The sequence below is a fragment of the Oncorhynchus mykiss genome, chromosome 15, assembly GCF_057628025.1.
Source record: "Oncorhynchus mykiss isolate SJ-2025 chromosome 15, ASM5762802v1, whole genome shotgun sequence".
Lineage (NCBI taxonomy): Eukaryota > Metazoa > Chordata > Actinopteri > Salmoniformes > Salmonidae > Oncorhynchus > Oncorhynchus mykiss.
Window position 1 is genome coordinate 38960373 of NC_143036.1, and position 23628 is coordinate 38984000.

Sequence of the window (23628 nt, forward strand, 5' to 3'; positions counted from 1 at the left end):
CTAAGCGCTCCCTAGGTGCCTTCCCCTTCCCCCTGGGTACAAATGAAACACAATACAAACTACTTCACAACAAAAGCTGAGAAACTCAGGACATTAAAGAAGCTATATCTGACAAAGCAACAAACTAACACAGAACATACCAAAACTGCATGTCTCACTCTCAGCAACAACCAACATATAATATAACCCTCAGCCATCAGCCTCCTCTTTCTACTGAGCAACAGAACTCTGGCTTATATAGCTTCAGAAGGAGTTGGTAATTGAAGACAGCTGCGTCCTGACGCGGGGTCAGCTCTCCAATCATCAATGGGGCTGACCAAGCTGCTCGGGGAGAATTTCAGGAAGCCATTTCCTGAAATGCATACATTAAAATACACAAACCACAACACAGAAACTGGGGAACGTAACACGCCCACCAAAAAACATGCAAAGTTTGCAATACCAGTTTGCAATAACAAAAACCAATTCATCCCCAGTTATTAAAACTGTGATAGAGCGTCGGCAATCACATTTGCCGTGCCCTTCACATAGGCTATCTGTACATTATATCCTTGTACAATCAGAACCCACCTCATAAGTCAGCGGTTCTGATTGTACATTTGCTTCAGAAACACTAAAGGATTATGGTCCGTGAAGACCAGTATAGGCAAGGCACTGGAGCACACATATACTTCAAAGAACTGTAAGGCTAGCAATAAAGCCAGCGTCTCTTGTTCAATTGTGTAGTACCTTGACTGACACGAGTTGAACTTGCGGGAGAAGAAACTGACATGCCGAACCACTCCCTCTTCATCTTCCAGTAAGAGAACCGCACCCACCCCCACTATACTAGCATCTACCTCCAACTTAAAAGGTTTGTCGAAGTTGGTGGCTGCAAGCACTGGGGCACTACCCTCCCTCCAGCCCGTAGCTGGCAGAGTCTCCCTCCAGTCCGGAGCTGCCGGAGTCTCCCTCCAGTCCGGAGCTGCCGGAGTCTCCCTCCAGTCCGGAGATGCTGGATGACTCAGTACCCCTGCCTATTGTAGAGCAAAACTGTCTCCATGTATTTCTCTTGACAGAATTAATGACCCTATGCTCTAAAGCTCTCTTCCTTTGGAAATCAAATAAATTCTCAGGAGTCATATTCCTACATAGAACTCTGTAAGCCCTATTTCTTTCTTGAATAGCCTACCCTCCCTTTCTCACCCACTGGCACATACTGTACATGTTAGTCATTTAGAAGACACTATTATCCAGAACGACTTACATGAGCAATTAGGATTAAGTTCCTTGCTCAAGGGCACATCGACATATTTTTCACCTAGTCGGCTCGGAGATTCTAACCAGTGACCTTTTGGATACTGGCTCAACGCTCTTTACAACTAGGCTACCTGCCGCCCCACAGCACTCAAAATCAGAGAGGTCACAGATGCCCGCCAGGTCACCTTTGATACAAGTCAGTATTTGACGTCCATCCATGTCTGAGATGTCGGGAGATGACATGGAAACTAGCCACCAGAGATAACAGTGAGCGCTGTTACCTTCAACTAAGTTTCAATTTTGCTAAGGCTATAAGAATTGGTCGTCTCGTGCGTTCGGAACAGAGAGTAAAAGGAACAGGTTTCTGGCGCGGAAGAATAGATTCAAGGCATAATGTACAGACAAAGGTATGGTAGGATGTGAATACAGTGGAGGTAAACCTAGGCATTGAGTGACGATGAGAGAGGTTTTGTCTCTAGAGACATCATTTAGACCAGGTGAGGTCACAGCATGTGTGGGAGGTGAAACAATAGGGCTAGCTAAGGCATATTGAGCAGGGCTGGAGTTTCTACAGTCAAATAGGACAATAATCATTAACCCAAACTGCAATGGACAAGACATATTGACATTAGGGAGAGGCATGCGTAACCAAGTGATCATAGGGACCAGTTGGAGGCTAGGCGAGCTGGAGACACGGCTATTCAGACAGCTAGCGGGCCGGGGATAACAAGCTATCAGAAGGACCTTAGGGGGGATGTCGCGACGGAAGAAGTCTGTTGTAGCCCCCTCGGACGGTTATGTCGGCAGACCAGTCGTGTTGTGTTGGATTGGCAGGGCTCCATGTAGGCAGTAAAAGGGTCCAGGCCAATTGGAAAAATATGTATTGTAGCCCAAGGAGTGGCTGATGGACCTCTTCAGCTTGCCGGGGGTGGGCCTAGCACGAGGATAGTTCCAGGATCACTGGTGCTTGCTTCGGGACAGAGACGTTAGCCAGGGGGTAGCCACTCGGATAGCAGCTAGCTGGCTGCGATGATCCAGGTGAAAAGGTTGCGCTTGCTGTAGGAAACCGGAGATGTGGAGAAAGAGCAGTCCGGTATGCTCTGGGTTGAAACACGCTATGCAGACTGGCAGAGTTTGACCAAGCTAAGGTTAGCTGATGACCACTAGCCATGGCTAACTGACCATTAGCTAGTAGCTAGTTAGCTGGCAATCTTCTGTTGGGGGTTTCGTTTCTAGAGTATAGAAAATAGCAGATTCATACCACATTGGGTGAGGCGGGTTGCAGAAGAGTATGTTGAAACTGAGGTTAAAATAAATATATATATATATATATATATATATATATATATATATATATATATATATATATATATACACTAAATATATATATATATACTAAATATATACGAAGGGGAAAAAAAGGTATATACACGGGACACGACAAGACGAAGACAAAGGCATCTGAACTGCTACGCCATCTTGGAATTTGATGATGTTGTTGGAGTCATGCATGGACATGAAGTTGTGGGTGAACAGGGAATACAGGATGGGACTAAGCACACACCCCTGTGTCGCCCCCTTGTTGAGGGTCAGCGTCGCGGAGGTGATGTTGCCTACCCTCACCTCCTGTGGTCGGCCCGTCAGAAGGTCCAGGATCCAGTTGCAGAGGGAGGTGTTCACTCACAGGGTCCTGACCTTGGTGACGAGCTTGGAGAGGACAATGGTGCTGAATGCTGAGCTGTAGTCAATATACAGCATTCTCAAATAGGTTTTCCTCTTATGTAGGTGGGTGAGGGCAGTGTGGAGTGCAATTGAGATTGCGTTATTTGTGGATCTGTTGGGGTGGTATGCAAATTGGAGTGGGTCTGGGATGATGGAGTTTATGTGTGCCATAACCAGCCTTTCAAAGCACTTCATGATTACAGATGTAAGTGCTACAGGGCTGTAGTCATTGTGGAATGAAGCCTTAGAGTTCTTGGGAACAGGAATGATGTTGGTTATCTTAAGACGTGGGGATTACAGACTGGGACAAGGAGAAGATGAAAATTATTGTGAATATGCCTGCCAGTTGTTCTGCGCATGCTCTGAGAATGCGCTCAGGAAAACCATCCTGCTAGATTTGACCTGATTAAAGAGGATCACCCAGTCCTCTGTGTCCCCGGTCTAGTTCTGTACTTCTGATGCACTGGATGTACATGTTGTATCTTTAAATTCCTGGCTGTAATAAAATACTATTGAGGAGTTTATGACATGCCAACATAGGGTGTGGCTCAGGCTCAGTGCAGAAATGCCCCAACTGATAAGCTACAAGTGCTTTTTTCACATGTAGGCATAGTGTGAACCATTGATCTATGGCGCCCCCTGGTGTTTTTTTTTCAGGCAGCGTGGAGATGTTGGGATTGTCAGTCATATGCAGAGTACGTGAGCTGAGATGAGCAGTCAGAAATACCACTCATCACTCACGGAGCGACTTCCTTTCCCCGCCTCTGCTAATGAACTGAGGTCCACACTCCAGTCCAGGTGGAGGTGGTAATGCACCTTGAAGTTGGTTGCCAATCACCATATAAAGTCCAAAGAAGAAGAAGAACCCTGAAGGAGGAGAAATTACTAGATAAGAAAATTGGTTGACCCTTTTATCTGTGTATTAATTGTCAGAGTAGAGGACTGAGTAGAGAACTGTGCATTTCAGGTAAATAACAAACCCTAGCTAAATTGCCATGAATGTTAATGCTTTTCAACCTGTCCCCAAATTAATATACTTGGTTCAGAGTTCATTTTGATATTTAAACCTGTGTGTCCTGATCATGTCTGGTGTGGGTGGACAAAATCAACATGCGTGCGATGGCGCATGCGGACGCACGCGTGTGAGCAGTGTGGTCAGCATGTTCAACTCCTCTTTTATTTTTTATTTTATTTTTTTACAATAGCCTGATGCATGGACTCATTTGCACTGGCGTACCGGACACCCCCACAGCCCCCGCCATGGGTCCACGAACTCTGGGGTGCCATGGGCCTGTCATCTACTGTATGTCAATGTTTTTACAAAATACAAAAAAAAAAAATATTTTTTTCAGTAACCCTCAAAAAAGTCATTCATTAACCATATAATTTCCATATGTACCTGAAAGCTAAGCATTTGTTTCTTGGATTTCAAGAATATGACTGATGAAAGTGTCTCTGGCCGTGAAAAATAAATAATGGAACTAATTTCAAATAAGGGTATATCGGCTAACAAATGCCATGGTCAAAAGGCTAAGACGGCGCCAGTGCAAAGTGGAGCTTACTCAAGTGTTCAAGAGCGCATATCAGACCGAGAAGCATTTCATTCTAGGCTAGAAGTGACAGTTACATGGATGGTTAAAAAAAGCTTTATTGCCCTAGCAACATCAAGTAAACTGGGCAGAAGGGAGTGGTGATTCAAATACAGCAGTCCTGCAACATCTTTAATTAATAGAGCCTCTCCCATCTTCTGAAATTGCCAGCCTGAACACGTTATTGAAAGAGATGAGATGTATATATAGGAATCTCTGGGACAGACCGTTTGGATACTGGACAGCCAATAAATGCTAACAGATCATCATTAGAGGACAATAGTTCTTTGCTATTTTCTTCATACTGGTAAACCGGTTTTTGAGTTGTGTCTTTGCATTATCAATAGTCCCTTATCTCTGGTATATCTTGATCAGTGATGTAAAGTACTTTATGTAGGCTAGTTTTTTGGGGTATCTGTACTTTACTTTACTATTTTTATATTTTTGACAACTTTTACTTTTATTCCACAACATTCCTAGAGAAAATAATGTACTTTTTACTCTGTACATTTTCCTTCACACCCAAAAGTACTTGTTACATTTTGAATGCTTAGCAGGACAGGAAAATGGTGCAATTCATGCACTTATCAAGAGAACATCCCTGGTCATCCCTACTGCCTCCGATCTTGTGGACTCACTAAACACAAATGCTTCTTTGTAAATTATGTCTAAGTGTTGGAGTGTGCCCCTGTCTATCTGTAAAAACCAACAAGAAAATCGTGCCATCTGGTTTGCTTAATATAAGGAATTTGAAATAATTTATACTTTTACTCGATGTATATTTTAGCAATTACATTTACTTTGGACACTTAAGTGAAAGTCACCAAGTCAAATACTACTTGAGTAAACGAAAATTGGGTACTTTCTCCACCACTGATCTTGGCATACATCATTCAAGACTACGTTTAAATTGTGTGCAATGCAATGGACATATAGGCTAAAGCACAATATCTCAGGACTTCATAAGACCGGGGGTGTCTCTCAAGTTGGATTTAATTGAATTTACCTTGATTGCAGCCCATTTGTGTCGCCTATTAGACAGATTAAACCTGCTGAATTCAACATTAAATAGTGGCAAGATTTATACTCAAGTCGACAACTTTTTTCATCATTGTTAGGATATTTGATGTGTAATTTGTATGGATGTTTTATAAATAGGAACTTAATAACAGCTATAATCATAACATGAAACAATTTCAGAGATTTTTCTGAGTTACAGTTCATATGAGTAAATCAGTTAATTGAAATAAATTCCTTAGGCCCTAATCTATGGATTTCACATGACTGGGAATACAGATATGCACCTGTTGGTAACAGATACCTTTTAAAAAATGGGCCTCACAATGGGCCATAATATCTTGTCACGCTATTTTTGTGCATTCAAATTGCCATCGATAAAATGCAATTGTGTTCATTCTCTGTAGCTCATACCTGCCCATACCATAACCCGACTGCCACCGTGGGGCACTCTGTTCACAACATTGACATCAGCAAACCGCTCACCCTCACATATTTATAAAGCCCTTCTTACATCAGCTGATATCACAAAGTGCTGTACAGAAACCCAACCTAAAACCCCAAACAGCAAGCAATGCAGGTGTAGGAAGCACGGTGACTAGGAAAAACTCCATTGAAAGGCCAGAACCAAGGAAGAAACCTAGAGAGGAACCAGGCTATGAGGGGCAGTCCTCTTCTGGCTGTGCCTGGTGGAGATTATAACAGAACATGGCCAAGATGTTCAAATGTTCATAGATGACCAGCAGGGTCAAATAATAATAATCACAGTGGTTGTACAGGGTGCAACAGGAAAGCACCTCAGGATTAAATGTCAGTTGGCTTTTCATAGCCGATCATTTAGAGTGTTTCTACCGCTCCTGCTGTCTCTAGAGAGTTGAAAACAGCAGTCTAGGGACAGGTAGCACGTCCGGTGAACAGGACAGGTGTCACACTCTGACCATTATTTGAGTTGTTTGTTTCTATGTTTTGTTTGGTCAGGGTGTGATATGAGTGGGCATTCTATGTTGCATGTCTAGTTAGTCTGTTTCTATGTGTTTTGGCCTGATATGGTTCTCAATCAGTGGCAGGTGTTTGTCGTTGTCTCTGATTGGGAACCATATTTAGGTAACCTGTTTTGTATTGTGGTTCGTGGGTTATTGTCTGTGTGTAGTTGCCTTTGTCTGCACTCGTTGGCATAGCGTCACGGTTGTTTTTGTTTAAGTGTTTTTTCGTCATTCAATAAAATAATGGATTCACGCTGCGCTTTGGTCTACTCCATACGACGATCGTGACATCAGGGTTCAATAGCCGCAGGCAGAACAGTTGAAACTGGAGCAGCAGCAGCAGCATGACCAGGTGGACTGGGGACAGCAAGGAGTCATCAGGCCAGGTAGTCCTGAGCCATGGTCCTGAGCCAGGTCCTCCGAGAGAAAGAAAGAAAGTTAGAAAGAGAGAGAATTAGAGCATTCTTAAATTCACACAGGACACCGAATAAGACAGGAGAAATACTCCAGGTATAACAGACTGACGTTAGCCCCCCGACACAAACTATTACAGCATAAATACTGGAGGCTGAGACAGGAGGTGTCGGGAGACACTGTGGCTCTGTCCGACGATACCCCCGGACAGGGCCAAACAGGCAGGATATGACCCCACCCACTTTTCCAAAGCACAGCCCCCACACCACTAGAGGGATATCTCCAACCACCAACTTACCATCCTGAGACAAGGCCAAGTATAGCCCACGAAGATCTCCCCCACGGCACAACCCAAGGGGGGATGCCAACCCGGATGGAAAGATCACATCAGTGACTCAACCAAGTTAAGTGACACACCCCTCCTAGGGATGGCATGGAAGAGCACCAGTAAGCCAGTGACTCAGCCCCTGTAATAGGGTTAGAGGCAGAGAATCCCAGTGGCGAGAGGGGAACCGGTCAGGCAGAGACAGCAAGGGCGGTTTGTTAATCCAGAGCCTTTCCGTCTCACCTTCACACTTCTGGGCCAGACTACACTCAATCATATGACCCACTGAAGAGATGAGTTGTCAATAAAGACTTAAAGGTTGAGACAGAGTCTGCGTCTCTCACATCGATAGGCAGACCATTCCATAAAAATTGAGCTCTATAGGAGACAGTCCAGCCTCCAGTTGTTTGCTTAGAAATTCTAGGGACAATAAGGAGGCCTGCCTACCTATCTTTCTGATTTGGTCCTGCCGTATATACCTACACGTACGCTACGGTCACAACTACACTCAGGAGCAAGCCCATGTAATGCTTTGTAGGTTAACAGTAAAATCTTGAAATCAGCCCTTGCCTTAACAGGAAGCCAGTGTAGAGGCTAGCACTGGAGTAATATGATAAAACATGTGGGGTTCTAGTCAAGATTCTAGCAGCTGTGTTTAGCACTAATTGAAGTTTATTTATTGCTTTATCCGGGTAGCCTGAAAGTAGAGCACTGCAGTAGTCTAACCTAGATGTGACAAAAGCATGGATACATTTTTATGTGTCATATTTGGACCGAAAGTTTCACACTTTTGCAATGTTACTTAGATGGGAAAAAGCTGTCCTTGAAATGGTCTTGATATGTTCGTCAAAAGAAAGATCAGGGTCCAGAGTAACGCCGAGGTCCTTCAGTTTTATTTGAGACGACTGTACAACCATCAAGATTAATTGTCAGATTCAACAGAAGATCTCTTTGTTTCTTGGGACCTAGAACTAGCATCTCTGTTTAGAACATTTGCCGACATCCACTTCCTTATGTCTGAAACAAAGGCTTCCAGGTAGGGCAATTTTGGGGCTTCGACATGTTTCATCTAAATGTACAGCTGTGTGTTGTCCGCATAGCAGTGAAAGTTAACATTATGTTTCCGAATGACATCACCAAGAGGTAAAATATATAATGAAAACAATAGTTGTCCTAAAACGGAGCCTTGAGGAACACATAAATCAATCGTATCAAAAGCAGCACTAAGGTCTAGGAGCACGAAGACAGATGCAGTGCCTCGGTCTGACGCCATTAAAAGGTAATTTACAACCTTCACAAGTGCAGTCTCAGTGCTATGATGGGGTCTAAAACCAGACTGAAGCATTTCGTATACATTGTTTTTAATCAAGAGGGCAGTGTTGCTGCGCAACAGCTTTTTCAAATTTTGGGAGATTCGATGTAGGCCGATAGTTTTTTATATTTTCTGGGCTTTTTCAAGAGACGCTTTATTACTGCCACTTTTAGTGAGTTTGGTACACATCCGGTGGATAGAGAGCCGTTTATTATGTTCAACGGTAAGAGGGCCAAGCACAGGAAGCAGCTCTTTCAGCAGTTTAGTTGGAATAGGGTCCAGTATGCAGCTTGAAGGTTTAGAGGCCTTGATTATTTTCATCAATGTGTCAAGAGATATAGTATTCAAAAACTTGAGTGTCTCCTTTGATCCTAGGTCCTGGCAGAGTTGTGCAGACTCAGGACAACTGAGCTTTGGAGGAATACGCAGATTTAAAGAGGAGTCCGTAATTTGCTTTCTAATAATCATGATCTTTTCCTCAAAGAAGTTTATGAATTTATCACTGCTGAAGTAAAAGCCATCCTCTCTTGGGGAATGTTGATTTTTAGTTAGCTTTGCGACAGTATCAAAAATACATTTGGGATTGTTTTTTTTTTCCTCAATTAAGTTGGAAAAATAGGATGATCGAGCAGCAGTGAGGGCTCTTCGATACTGCACGGTACTGTCTTTCCAAGCTAGTCGGAAGAGTTCCAGTTTGGTATAGTGCCATTTCCGTTCCAATTTTCTGGAAGCTTGCTTCAGAGCTTGGGTATTTTCTGTATGCCAGGGAGCTAGTCAAATGTTTTTTGTTTTTAGGAGTGCAACTGCATCTAGGGTATTGTGCAAGGTTAAATTGAGTTCCTCAGTTCGGTCGTTAACTGATTTTTGTACTCTAACGTCCTTGGGTAGGTGGAGGGAGTCTGGAAGGGTGTCTAGGAATCTTTGGGTTGTCTGAGAATTTATAGCACGGGTTTTGATGATCCTTGGTTGTGGTCTGAGCAGATTACTTGTTGCGATTGCAAACGTAATAAAATGGTGGTCCGATAGTCCAGGATTATGAGTAAAAACATTAAGATCCACAACATTTATTCCACGGGACAAAACTAGGTCCAGAGCATGACTATGGCAGTGAGTAGGTCCGGAGACATGTTGGACAAAACCCACTGAGTCGATGATGGCTCTGAAAGCCTTTTGGAGTGAGTCTGTGGACTTTTCCATGTGAATATTAAAGTCACCAAAAATTTGAATATTATCTGCCATGACTACAAGGTCCGATAGGAATTCAGGGAACTCAGTGAGGAACACTGTTTTTGGCCCCCAAAAAATTGAGTAGGCTGCATAGATTTCATGACTAGAAGCTCAAAAGATGAAAACGTTGTTGTTTTTTTGTGAATTGAAATTTGCTAACGTAAATGTTAGTGTAACAGTATAACTTTAATCCGTCCCCTCGCCACTTCCTGGGCGCGAACCAGGGACCCTTTGTACACATCGACAACAGTAACCCACGAAGCATTGTTACCCACGAAGCATCGTTACCCATCGCTCCACAAATGCCACGGCCCTTGCAGAGCAAGGGGAATCACTACTTCAAGGTCTCAGAGCAAGTGACGTCACCGATTGAAATGCCACTAGCGCGCACCACCGCTAACTAGCTAGCAATTTTATATCGGCTACATTAGCAATACCTCCGCCTTTGCGGGATGCGCGGGGGATATGGTCACTAGTGTAACCAGGAGGAGAGGCCTCATTTAACACAGTAAATTCATCAGGCTTAGGCCATGTTTCAATCAGGCCAATCACATCAAGATTATGATCAGTGATTAGTTCATTGACTGTAACAGCCTTGGAAGTGAGGGATCTAACATTAAGTAGCCCTATTTTGAGATGTGAGATATCACAATGTCTTTCAATAATGGCTTTATTCCAGTGACATTGCTAAGGCGAACACCGCCATGTTTAATTTTGTCTAGATCAAGGCACAGACATGGTCTCAATGGGAATAGCTGAGCTGACTACACTGACTGTGCTAGTGGCAGGCTCCACTAAGCTGGTAGGCTGGCTAACAACCTGTTGCCTGGCCTGCACCTTATCTCATTGTGGAGCTAGGGGAGTTAGAGCCCTGTCTATGTTCGTAGATAAGATGAGAGCACTCCTCCAGCTAGGATGGAGTCCGTCACTCCTCAACAGGCCAGGCTTGGTCCTGTTTGTGGGTGAGTCACAGAAAGTCACGTATCTTCAAATTCTATCTTTTGGGAGGGGTGATGGAGTTGTGAGACTCTGCTGTAGACCTCATCACTCCCCATAACTGGGAGGGGGCCAGAGACAATTACTCAATGCCGGCACATCTTTCTAGCTGTATTACACGCTGAAGCTATGTTGCGCTTGGTGACCTCTGACTGTTTCATTCTAACATCGTTGGTGCCGACGTGGATAACAATATCTCTATACGCTCTACACTCTGCAGTTTTAGCTTTAGCCAGCACCATCTTCAGATTAGCTTTATTGTCGGTAGCCCTGCCCCCTGGTAAACAGTGTATGTTCGCTGGATGATTCGTTTTATGTCTAATACTGCGGGTAATGGAGTGGCCAATGACTAGGGTTTTCAATTTGTCAGAGCTACTGGTGGGAGGCTCTCAGACCCCGTAACGGGAGGAGTAGAGACCAGAGAAGGCTAGGCCTCTGACTCTAACCGGTTGCTAAATGGGGAGAACCGGTTGAAAGTTTCTGTTGGCTGAATGAGCGACAAAGGTTGAGCATTCCTACAGCATTTCCTTCCAGAAGCCATGAGAAAATTGTCCAGCTGCGGGGACTGTGCGAGGGGATTTAAACTACTATGTGTACTTACTGGTGACACAGACGCTGTTTCATCCTTTCCTACACTTAAATTACCCTTGCCTAACGATTGCGTCTGAAGCTGGGTTTGCAGCACAGCTATCTTCACCGTAAGGCGATCGTTCTCCTGTATATTATGAGTAGAGCGACTGCAATTAGAAGGCATCATGTTAATGTTATTACTTAGCTTCGGCTGGAGGAGGTACTAACTTGCAGATAATCTGTCCGGGATGAAAAAGTTGAATGAAGAAAGTTGAAAAAAACTAAAAATATAAACGGTAATTAAAAAGTAAAAACCGTACAGTTGGCAGGTAGCAAAGTAAGGTTAGCATCAAACCGCACAGCAGCACGTAAACAAGTCTACAAGTTGTGACCCCCGTTTGCTACTATACCAGCCTCTACTCACAAGGCCATATACACTGTCTGCAATTGTGATACCGGTTGGACGTACTGCCAGACGTACTGGAGGCAGCTTTGTGCATATGGAACAGTTCTGGAATCTTTCATTTCAGCTCATGAAACATGGCACCAACACTTGACATGTTGCATATTTATTTTTGTTCAGTGTAGCTATAGATAGTGATGAAACAATCCATAGTAAGCTAGAGTTTTGATGGTGGACTAACAGTTTTATTTGGAATTAATAAGCTTGCTATCCAAGCTGGGATATGTAGGATCATGTCTAGGTAAAAAATAAATATAGATTTTTTTCCTTTTTTTTTGTTATTTAAATTAGAAAATGACAAACAAATAGACCGGTACAGTTGAAAAAATTAATGGAAGTATACTGCATATGGAGACTGTTTCGTGCCAAAAACAAAGGGTTAATTAAGAAAAATAGGGGGTTAATTAATATTTTGTCAAATAAATCAAATAAAAAATATTTCCTGATCTTTCTTACACACTACATGACCGGAAGTATGTGGACACCTGCTCATCAAACATCTCATTCCAAAATCATGGGCATTAATATAGAGTTGGTCCCCTGTTTGCTGCTATAACAGCCTCCACTCCACTCAGGCTTTCCACTAGATGTTGGAACATTGCTGTGGAGACTTGCTTCCATTCAGCCACAAGAGTATTAGTGAGGTTGGGCACTGATGTTGGGCAATTAGGCCTGGCTCGCAGTCGGCGTTCCAATTCATCTCAAAGGTGTTCGATGGGTTTGAGGTCAGGGCTCTGTGCAGGTCAGTCAAGTTCTTCCTCACCGATTTCAACAAATCATTTCTGTATGGATCTCGCTTTGTGCACGGGGGCATTATCATGCTGAATCATGAAAGGGCTTTTCCCAAACTGTTGCCACAAAGTTGGAAGCACAGAATCAACTAGACTGTAATTGTATGCTGTGGCATTAAGATTTCCCATAACCGGAACGTAGGGGCCTAGCCAGAACCATGATAAACAGCCCCAGACCATTATTCCTCCTCCACTAAACTTTACAGTTTACAGTTTGCACTATGCATTGGAGCAGGTAGCGTTCTCCTGGCATCTGCCAAAACCAGGGGAATTTAATGTAGGGAAACTTAAATCCATCTTACCAAATTTCTATCAGCATGTTAAATGTGCAACCAGAGGGGAAAAAACTCTGGACCACCATTACTCCACACACAGAGATGCATACAAAGCTCTGCCTTGCTCTGCATTTGGCAAATCTGACCATAATTCTATCCTCCTGATTCCTGCTTACAAGCTAAAATTAAAGCAGGAAGCACCAGTGACTCGATCTATAAAAAAGTGGTCAGATGAAGCAGATGCTAAGCAACAGGACTGTTTTGCTAGCACAGACTAGAAAATGTTCTGGGATTCCTCTGATGGCATTGAAGAGTACACCACATCAGCCATTGGCTTCATCAATAAGTGCATCGATGACGTCGTCCCCACAGTGACCGTACGTACATACCCCAACAAGAAGCCATGGATTACAGGCAACATCCGCACTGAGCTAAAGGCTAGAGCTGCCGCTTTCAAGGATTGGGACTCTAACCCGGAAGCTTATAAGAAATCCCGCTATGCCCTCCGACGAACCATCAAACAAGCTAAGTGTAAATGCAGGACTAAGATCAAATGGTACTACACCGGCTCTGATGCTCGTTGGATGCGTCAGGGCTTGCAAACCATTACAGATTACAAAGGGAAGCACAGCTGAAGGCTGCCCAGTTACGCGAGCCTACCAGACGAGTTAACTACTTCTATGCTCGCTTCGAAGCAAATACCACGCACTCCGCAGACGATGTGAATAATACCTTTAAAAGGTCAACATTCACAGGGACGCAGGGCCAACTGCCAAGTGCCTTTACTGACATTTTCAACCTCTCCCTGTCTGAGTCTGTAATACCAACATGTTTTAAGCAGACCACCATAGTCCCTGTGCCCAAGAACACTCAGGTAACTTGCCTAAATGACTGCCGACCCGTAGCACTCACGTCTGTAGCCATGGAGTGCTTTGAAAGGCTGGTCATGGCTCACATCAATACCATTATCCCAGAAACCCTAGACCCACTCCAATTTGCATGCCGCCCTAACAGATCCACAGATGATGCAATCTCTATTGCACTCCACACTGCCCTTTCCCATCTGGACAAAAGGAACACCTATGTGAGAAAGCTATTCAATTGACTACAGCTCAGCGTTCAGCAACATAGTGCCCTCAAATCTCATCACTAAGCTAAGGACCCTGGCACTAAACACCTCCTTCTGCAACTGGATCCTAGATTGCCTGACGGGCCAACCACGGGTGGTAAGAGTATGTAACAACACATCCGCTACGCTGATCCTCAACACAGGGGCCCCTCAGGGGTGTGTGCTCAGTCCCGTCCTGTACTCCCTGTTCACTCATGACTGCACGGCCAGGCACGACTCCAACAACATCATTACGTTTGACTTATCTTGAAGCCACTCCTGTGTTGTCTTAGCTGTGTGCTTAGGGTCATTGTCCTGTTGGAAGGTGAACCTTCACCTTCATCTGAACAGGTGTTCTAAAGGTGATTTGATAGTTTCTGATCTACCCTCTGGGTAATACCTCACCTTTAATGATTTTATTTGTTAAGCATCTTGAAATGTATTTGTTGTAAGAAATGTGCCATATAAATACAGTTTGATTGATTGGCATTAACAACTACACAATACAATGTTTATTTATTCATGACACTAACTTTCTTTATTTTCTCAATAAACACTTGTAAATCATCATTAATTTAGATTTTTTCACTCAATTTGTCATAATTTACAAACGTCACCAAACTAAGTAGCCTATTTATTTGTAGGATGTATAAAGCAATTATAGTTGCCTCTCCTTTTAGGCTTTTCAATTATTAAAGTGTAGCTAATAATGCAATCATGTTGAATGTTTTAACTCCTGTGAAATGTATAATGATTGTCTTACAAGGCATTAAAGCATTGCAAGAGTCTACAATCAGCTTGTTTCCGAAATTCCCAAAGAGAGCTCCATACTGGGACTTCCTGACCAATAGTGGAAATCCATTGTGCACTAAAGTGCTGGTGGACATAGCTTCTTTTGTCTGTGGCCCGTCAGCTTTCTTTTTCATTCTGACCATGCTCACAATATGTAAATGACCACATCTCCACCAATCTGTTCAGACTAGGATATGTTTATTTCTCAGAAGGTTTACTTTGCAGGCAGCATCAGACAGGTTGCTTGAAGAGGGTAACACTGTGCAGCTCTCTCGTGATGCCTCCTCCCTCCTGTGTCAGCTAGTCAAGTGAGGACGTGAGGCGTATGGAGTCACATATGAGCTAAATCTGTATCAGACCTGGGTTTCTTATTGAAATGGAAATTAGATTTGACATAGAAGTACAGTACACGACATACAATATAATAGGTCAAAATATGTGTTAATGCACTTCCACAAATACCCAGCAGACAGCACAAGAGATCCACAATAGAACCAGGGAGATTGTTTTGAGTTCATACTCGAACTACTAGATTACCTACCAACTACTCTGAGAGTGTATTTGTGAAAAAATGTGACAGACATGCTGGTAGGTAATAAACCTATTTTGGTGCATGAAAATGCCACTGAAGTGTGCTGTTCTAAAGTAATCCGTGTTGTTGTTTTTCTGAACAACTTTGCAGCGTCTCAAAAAAAAATCGACAACCGGATGATGGCAGCCGAGTTTAGCGCCGCAGTGTCCCGGATGTAGTAGTGGGAGGGGGGACCTGCAGGCTGAGCTTCACCTTTTGGTAGATAGGGGCATAGCTAGTTGGTGTGCGCGCGAGTGGGAGATGGACCGAGAGCGTTCTTCCGATTAGCAACTGAAATACTCAGCACTATTAAAATAATATAACAGGTTGCTGAAAGAAAACATAACTTAGTCCATCTTTCACATCCAATCCACACACACTAACACGGCATTGATGGTAATGTATGCAAGGAAACAACCGAGACTCAGCGATGGGTAAACAGCTCTAACGTTACTTCTATTCAGTTTTTTCTTCTCAGTTTTGACAATCCGCCATTTTTATTGCAATAAAAATAAGTAGAAACTTATGGAAGCTATTCAGCTGTTGCAGATTATTGAACTGTTTTTGTTTTGTTTTTTTCATTGATGTTTGAGATCATCTTTACAACCTGTTTCTTATTTTTTTAGGTGCAACGACCGAAGGGATTCACAGCCCTACCAGGTACTTGTTAGCTAGCAACAAATAAGATTAAAATGGATACTCTAGTGCAGGCTTCTTGAGTACTACAGGCCTCGGTGCGGAAAATCGCAAAGTAGCGAATTTCCTTTGGGTTTGAACAAAAAACAATGCTGTATGTTGGTTAACATTACAATTATGACTGGTAGATTGTATACATAATTTAAACGTCGAATTTTGCTTTGTGAACACATTTACTAGAGTTTTATTGGAGCCCATAGTTAACTATAATTCCGGCCTATTCGTAATGTCACAGCTTGCGCGATATAAGATTAAGGAGCAAAGTTCAGAAAAAGAAATGTAGTTAACTAAATAACCTTCATGTTGGTAACACCCAAATACTATAATAAATTAGGTTATCTTTGAAATTGTAAGAATTAACGTTAGTAGCTAGCTATATATGGTCGACATTTACGCTAACTAATGTTAGCTAACGTTATATGATAAGACAGAAAAACACTTGAATTAGCTGTCTCCCACATCTATTGATTTCGTTACACCCCACGTTTAGTTTGAGTCTTACATGCGCAGGGTTTAGCTAATCAATTGTCATTGCCCATCCATGGAGCCAATAGCTTGTGACGTAGCCACAGCTGATCTAGCTAACTACAAGATTAAGTCACGACTTTTTAGAATTTGCAAGATCTTGTAAACACATTTTCATGGCATGCGTATTATTTGGCTGCATAATTTTGGGGCTAATAAGCTTTTGTGCTATGCAACTTGTAATGATATCACATTCACAGACACTTAGTCAGACGTTTAGATTCAGCTCGAGCCTTTCGAATCGATCATGGCTCTGAATCGATTGCCGTTCCAGAATCTATTTTTGTTTTGATTTGTTTTCAGACTCTCAAGTACTCATCGAAGAGTCACCCCGGTGGTGATCACCGCCATGACAAGATGCGAGACACCGCAGATGCCACTCCACCATGTAAAATGCTTCGGCGATCTGACAGTCCTGACAACAAACACATTGACAGCACGGGGCATGGCAGGGCAAAGGCAGTCCACGCGCAGCGGGCCAGAGAGAGGGATGGAGGTGAGAAATGCATCTAAGATCTTAAAAAAAAAAAAAATTCAAGTAGCTAACCACCAGTGTCTGTTAGTTTCTCCCTATGCACATTTTTACTACTGACATGTATTCTGCATTCATTTGTTAAGCTGTATGATGTAGGCCGAGTCAGAAATATTGTGTTGCTAAGATCAAGCATACATGTATGTCGCTCTGAGTGTGTCTGCTAAATGACTAAAATGTAAACAGTACTTTCTCTCAAATGATGTTGCCATTATAGATCTGAAGTGCCATGCAACAGCTCTGTCTAGTCACATGCCTTAAATCTTTAAAGATGCACTACGCATAAATGGCTCCACCATTTCCTTGTTGCTAAAATACCATTAGTTTGCCTAATTTCAGTTTGTGACAAAAACAAGCAGTCATTGTGTAGAGCATAATAGAACCATCTAAACCGCTGGGAAATATATTTTCCAAAACAAAAAATGTTGTATATTCAGCTGTTTGAAGCTTGTGTACAAAACCGAAAGTAAAAGACCAAAATGAAACTTCTGAACGGGAAGCATAGAAATAGCACATAGATGGTTTAATGACACACTTATTGGAAGTGAAAGACTGCACAGTGCCTCATATGTGCTGCTTAGTATATCTATAAGACAGTGACGAAATCAAGTCCAGCATATCAGCCAGGACAACACATGTAATAAATCATGGCAGAGGTGTAAATCATAAAGATCATCTAACAAATCAGAAGTGTATGTCTAAACCTAGAATCATATTCGTATCCTCTCGCTTCTCCTGTTTTCTGAGTTTGGGCTCTGAATGAGGTTCATTATCCCTGGTATTTTGATCTTGAATTGAACACTTAAGTTACTCTACCTTCTGCATTGTCAAACAGTAGTCGGATGGCACTCTCTAGGATAGGTAAGACTAGACAATATTCTGAGTGCTGTGGTGAAACTAGACAATAATGTCAGATTCATGAAAAGTAGCTAGCTGGCGGAAGCCAGCTCTGTAAAGCGCATCTCCTTCTTGAACTAGCACTTCATTCCACTGTCTACACTAGTCAGCCTGCTCATTGTACACTGATACACTCATATGCTTACCTAAAACAGTGTTTTGAATAGGGTTACCAGTTGTGCCTTGTTACAGATTTGATGTCATATCTGTTAGCATTGTGTTTTTCATCCCAATTCTAAATGTCCATAACCAACCATTTGCAAATGTACACTATTAACATTGACTAGTTTTGTCAACTCTTAGCCTCTATTTGGATGTAGCCTCTTTAACCATTGACCAAACTGCTAATGTTTCATTGTAATATTCTTTTAAGAATAGTATTCACACACCAACTTTGGAGATTTGGTCATGAGATAACAGCAGTCTAGCTGTGCATTATTTAAGCTTATTTACTGGCAGTGTGTTTGCCTATTTCTTGCAGGCCCTAAAATGAACACCTGTACAGATTTTGTCATTGGCGGGTAAGATGTCTATTTCACCCACCACGTTGGCGGCATTTCACTCTAATTTGTGAATTAAAGTAAATGCTGCACTAGCTGTTTTCAAAGTATTTCTGCGGCCTTGTTTCATAGCTGGTAACTTAATTGCACAAAGTCAAATAACTACGAATCCTACTATAGCCTATCCACCTGGCGCTGCAACACTGCCTGGCTTGGGTCTGTGCGCATGTGAAGAGCTGAGTGAGATACATTTTTAGAAGCGCTGCGCACGGGTACAAAAGTTGGTCTAATTTACTTGTCTACTGAAGTGACACTGCCCTTGTGTTTCTTGGCTATTTACATTGTATTGTTAACAAGCTAGGTTTTTCAATGTTGGAGTTTCAACTGTTAGGGAAGAGAAGACGACTCAGGCACAAACATGACATTTCCACGGTAACCTCCCACCCTTAAAGGGGCAGGTGTAATGTTTGTTTCTGATCTTTTGGTTAACTTCTTAGTGATCCCTTCACGCGCCAATCCCGTTAACCTGTTGCGACGAGCAAACCCGTTTCCGGGAGCGTAATTACAGCCTCAAGCTCATTACCATTACGCAACGTTAACTATTCATGAAAATCGCAAATGAAATAAATATATTAGCTCACAAGCTTAGCCTTTTGTTAACAACACTGTCATCTCAGATTTTCAAAAAATGCTTTTCAACCATAGCTACACAAGCATTTGTGTAAGAGTATTGATAGCTAGCATAGCATTAAGCCTAGCATTCAGCAGGCAACATTTTCACAAAAACAAGAAAAGCATTCAAATAAAATAATTTACCTTTGAAGAACTTTGGATGTTTTCAATGAGGAGACTCTCAGTTAGATAGCAAATGTTCAGTTTTTCCCCAAATATTATTTGTGTAGGAGAAATCATTTTGTTCATCACGTTTGGCTGAGAAAAAAACCCGAAAATTCAGTCATTACAACGCAAACTTTTTTCCAAATTAACTCCATAATATCGACAGAAACATGGCAAATGTTGTTTAGAATCAATCCTCAAGGTGTTTTTCACATCTATTCGATGATAAGTCACTCGTGGCAGTTTGGTTTCTCCTCTGTTCAAAATGGAAAAATGCGTGCACCTGGAGATTACGCAATAGTTTCGACGGAGGACACCGAGCGGACACCTGGTAAATGTAGTCTCTTATGGTCAATTTTCCAATGATATGCCTACAAATACGTCACAATGCTGCAAACACCTTGGGAAATGACAGAAAGTGTAGGCTCTCTCCTTGTGCATTCACAGCCATATAAGGAGACATTAGAACACAGCGCCTCAAAAATCTGCCTCACTTCCTGTATGAAATTTCATCTTGGTTTCGCCTGTAGCATTAGTTCTGTCTGTGGCACTCACAGACAATATCTTTGCAGTTTTGGAAACGTCAGAGTGTTTTCTTTCCAAAGCTGTCAATTATATGCATAGTCGAGCATCTTTTCGTGACAAAATATCTTGTTTAAAACGGGAACGTTTTTCATCCAAAAAGGAAATACTGCCCCCAGAGTTTCAAGAGGTTAACACCCAGTGAAATAGCAGCGCGCCAAATTCAAAAACTGAAATACTCATAATAATTAATAAATCATACAAGTGTTATACACCGGTTTAAAGATGAACTTCTTGTTAATCCAGCCACTGTGTCTGATTTCAAAAAGGCTTTACAGCAAACCAAACCATGCTATTTTGAGGAGAGCACGTGATCAAACATACACATGAAAATCATAATTCAACCTGCCAGGCACAATTCAAAAGTCAGAAATAACATATTATTCATGCCTTACCTTTGAAGATCTTATTTTCTTGTCACTCCAATATGTCCATTAAACATCGCAAATGGTCCTTTTGTTTGATTAATTCTGTCATATCCCCAAAATGTCAATTTATTTGGCGCGTTTGATTTTGAAAATACACAGGTTCCAACTCGTGCAACATGCCTACAAAGTATCTAATAAGTTACCTGTAAACTTGATCCAGACTCTTCAAACAACTTTAGGTATTTTACGTAAATAATCTATACAATTTAAGACGGGATAAACTGTGTTCAATAGCGGATAAAAACAAAGTGGAGTGAGTTTTCAGGCTTTCAGCCTCTAACAAACAGTACACTTCACTCGACCCTCATTCTGAACTGCCTTACTACTTCATTTCTCAAAGGAAAAACACTCTAAAGACTGACATCCAGTGGAAGCGATAGGAACTGCAAGCAAGTGCCTTAGAAATCCAGGTATCCATAGAAATCCCATTGAAAAGAGAGTGACCTCAATATTTTTTCCTGGATGGTTTGTCCTCATCACTGCCAAATAAGTGTTGTTATACTCAGACATCATTCAAACAGTTTTAGAAACTTCAGTGTTTTCTATCCAAATCTACTAATAATATGCATATCCTAGCTTCTGGGTTTACTTTGGGCACACTTTTCATCCGGACGTGAAAATAGTGACCCCTAGCCTTAAGAAGTTTTAAGATTCAGGTCACAAATTAAACAATATACCACGTTACTTCTTACTAGTAATACATTTATTGTTTTAGAAAAATTACTAAGCACGTTCATCTATTTTTTTGTGTGTTTTTGTTGCTGCAATTTTAGGGAAAAAATCTGGGGGAAAAGATATGAGTGTCTGGTAGCTTTTTAAATCTATCTGCCACAGTGGCTGGTGGGCTTTGGTCACTATCCAAAATGTCTGCCCTCTTTTTCCCTACTGGAAATCGGTCCTTGTTTGTCTTTATCCACAATGAGAATGGCATAACCAACCTAACCTAGCCAGACATGTATGAACAATGAAAGACCAGTGTATAGATTTGTTTACTTCAATATCATGCTGAACATCTGTGGCACATATGCTATATGCAAGGGACATCTGGGCCATCTGGGCCAAGCATGTGCGATTATGAGTGCTGGCCTAGAATCGGGTCTCTCCTGTCCATGTAATCTTAGTCATTACGATCTAAAAGGCAAAATGTATTGTGTATCATCACTCGTCTGAGATACTTTATACAGGCCCTGAATTAAGCCCCACTCTAAGTTAGTGCACACTGAGTTCTTGCCTGTACCATAAAATGTAAATACTACACAGAAAGAAGCATGCCTGATTACATATGATTAAATTAATTACTGTGGTTGGCTCATCATTCACTGAACAAAATTATAAATGCAACATTTTAAATTGTTGGTCCCATGTTTCATGAGCTGAAATAAAAGATCCCAGAAATGTTACATATGCACAAAAAGCTTATTTCTCAAATTGTGCACGAGCGTTGCAAAAATAAATGTCAAAATCATGTTATTCAATTATTGCACACACACTGCTCGCGCGCGCCAACGAGCATCTGCGTTGCCAAGGGCTAAAATAGAAGTCATTACTATTTCTGACGCAGATCGCGCTGCAAGTCCTGCCTCTCCCATCTCCTCATTGGCTTATAGAAGCAGGTACCCACGTGCCATCTCCTCATTGGTTATACCCATGTGGGTGATTGAAAGACTAACTGTTTTGCCGGTCGTCGTGGTAATACTATGAAAGTTTAGATGCCAATCGCCATATAAGTTCAAAGATGAAAAGGCCTGGAAGGAGGAGAGATGACTAGAAATGATTCGGTTGGCCGTTTTATGTGTGGATTAATTGTCGGAGTAGAGGACCTTGTGCAGTTCGGGTAAAATAACAACTCAATGTTTATATCCCAGGACAAATTAGCTAGCAACAGCAAGCTAGCTAAATAGGACAAATTAGCTAGCATGTGCAAGCTAGCTAGATAAATTGCCATACATGTTTAATGCTTTTCAACCTGTCCCCAAATTAATGTAATTGGTTCAGAGTTTGTTTTGATATTTTAACCTGTGTGTTGTGATCGCATTTTGTGTGGGTGACAAAATACATTTATGTGCGTGCAGCCTGTTTGGGTTCCGTGTCGGTGAGCATTTCTCCTTTGCCAAGATAATCCAGGTGTGGCATATCAAGAAGCTGATTAAACAGCATGATCATTACATGGTGCACCTTGTGCTGAGGACAATAAAAGTAATTCCACAATACTAACCTAAATGAGAGTGAAAAGAAGGAGGCCGTTCTAAAATGTGCAGTTTTGTCTCGCAACACTGTCCTGTGTGGCTCAGTTGGTAGAGCATGGCACTTGCAATGCAAGGCTTGTGGGTTTGATTCCCACGGGGGACCAGTGCAACAAAAATATGGAAATGTATGCACTCACTACTACTATACGTCACTCTGGATAAGAGCATCTGCTAAATGACTAAAATGTAAATGTAATGCCACAGATGTCTCAAGCTTTGAGAGAGTGTAATTGGCATGCTGACTGCAAGAATGTCCTCCAGAGTTGTTGCCAGAGGATGGAATGTTCGTTTCTCTACCAACATCGTTTTAGAGAATTTGGCAGAACATTCAACTGGCCTCACAACCGCTTTCTAGGGTTAAAGCGTGGTGTGGGCAAGCAGTTTACTGATGTCAGCTTTATGAACAGGGTGTCCCATGGTGGGGTTATGGTATGGGCAGGCATAATCTATGGACAACAAACATGATTGCATTTTATCAATGCATGTTTGAATGCACAAAAACACTGATGTGATCCTTAGGCCCATTTTCTTTAAGCGTATCTGACCAACAGATGCATATCTGTATTCCCAGTCATGTGAAATCCATAGATAAAGGCCGTATGAATTTATTTCAATTGACTGATTTCCTCATATGAACTGTAACTATGAAATTGTTTTATTTATGTTCAGTGTATTTATTCTAGGCAAAACATGCCTTTGCCATGACATACAAACTCATCTTGTGATATACTCACTTTACTCCTTAGGCCCCTTGTAACTCTCTAGGCTTGTTGCGAAAAACATTTTTTTTTAAAGGTGTGAGTAGTTCTGACAAGTGCTAGGAAATGGCAGTGAATTTCTGATTTGATCCGCTTAAATTATACATGCATTCTTTCCCCAATCTCACTTTTGGTAGGAGCTAACTAGCATTCACCACATACTGTTACCAGGAGTTGCAAACAAAAGTATATTCTGTGATATGGGACTGGCGAAGATTTTCAGCTTGCAGGCA

General features: G+C 42.0%; 1 protein-coding gene and 1 long non-coding RNA gene across 3 annotated transcripts in view; one reads left to right on the plus strand and one right to left on the minus strand.

Moving 5' to 3' along the window:
- The window catches only part of LOC149977452 (uncharacterized), a 1012103-nt gene that overhangs the window by 704795 nt on the left and 283680 nt on the right, over nucleotides 1-23628 (minus strand). The window lies entirely within an intron of this gene.
- LOC110490038 (WW domain-containing adapter protein with coiled-coil) overlaps nucleotides 15577-23628 on the plus strand; it is a 76663-nt gene continuing 68611 nt past the window's right edge. For both annotated transcript variants that reach the window (XM_021563135.3, XM_090200022.1), the window contains exons 1-3: nucleotides 15577-15828; nucleotides 16021-16054; nucleotides 16919-17111. In XM_021563135.3, the coding sequence (XP_021418810.1) occupies nucleotides 15788-15828; nucleotides 16021-16054; nucleotides 16919-17111 (268 nt within the window). In that variant the 5' untranslated portion in view covers nucleotides 15577-15787. The remainder of the gene's footprint in view (nucleotides 15829-16020; nucleotides 16055-16918; nucleotides 17112-23628) is intronic.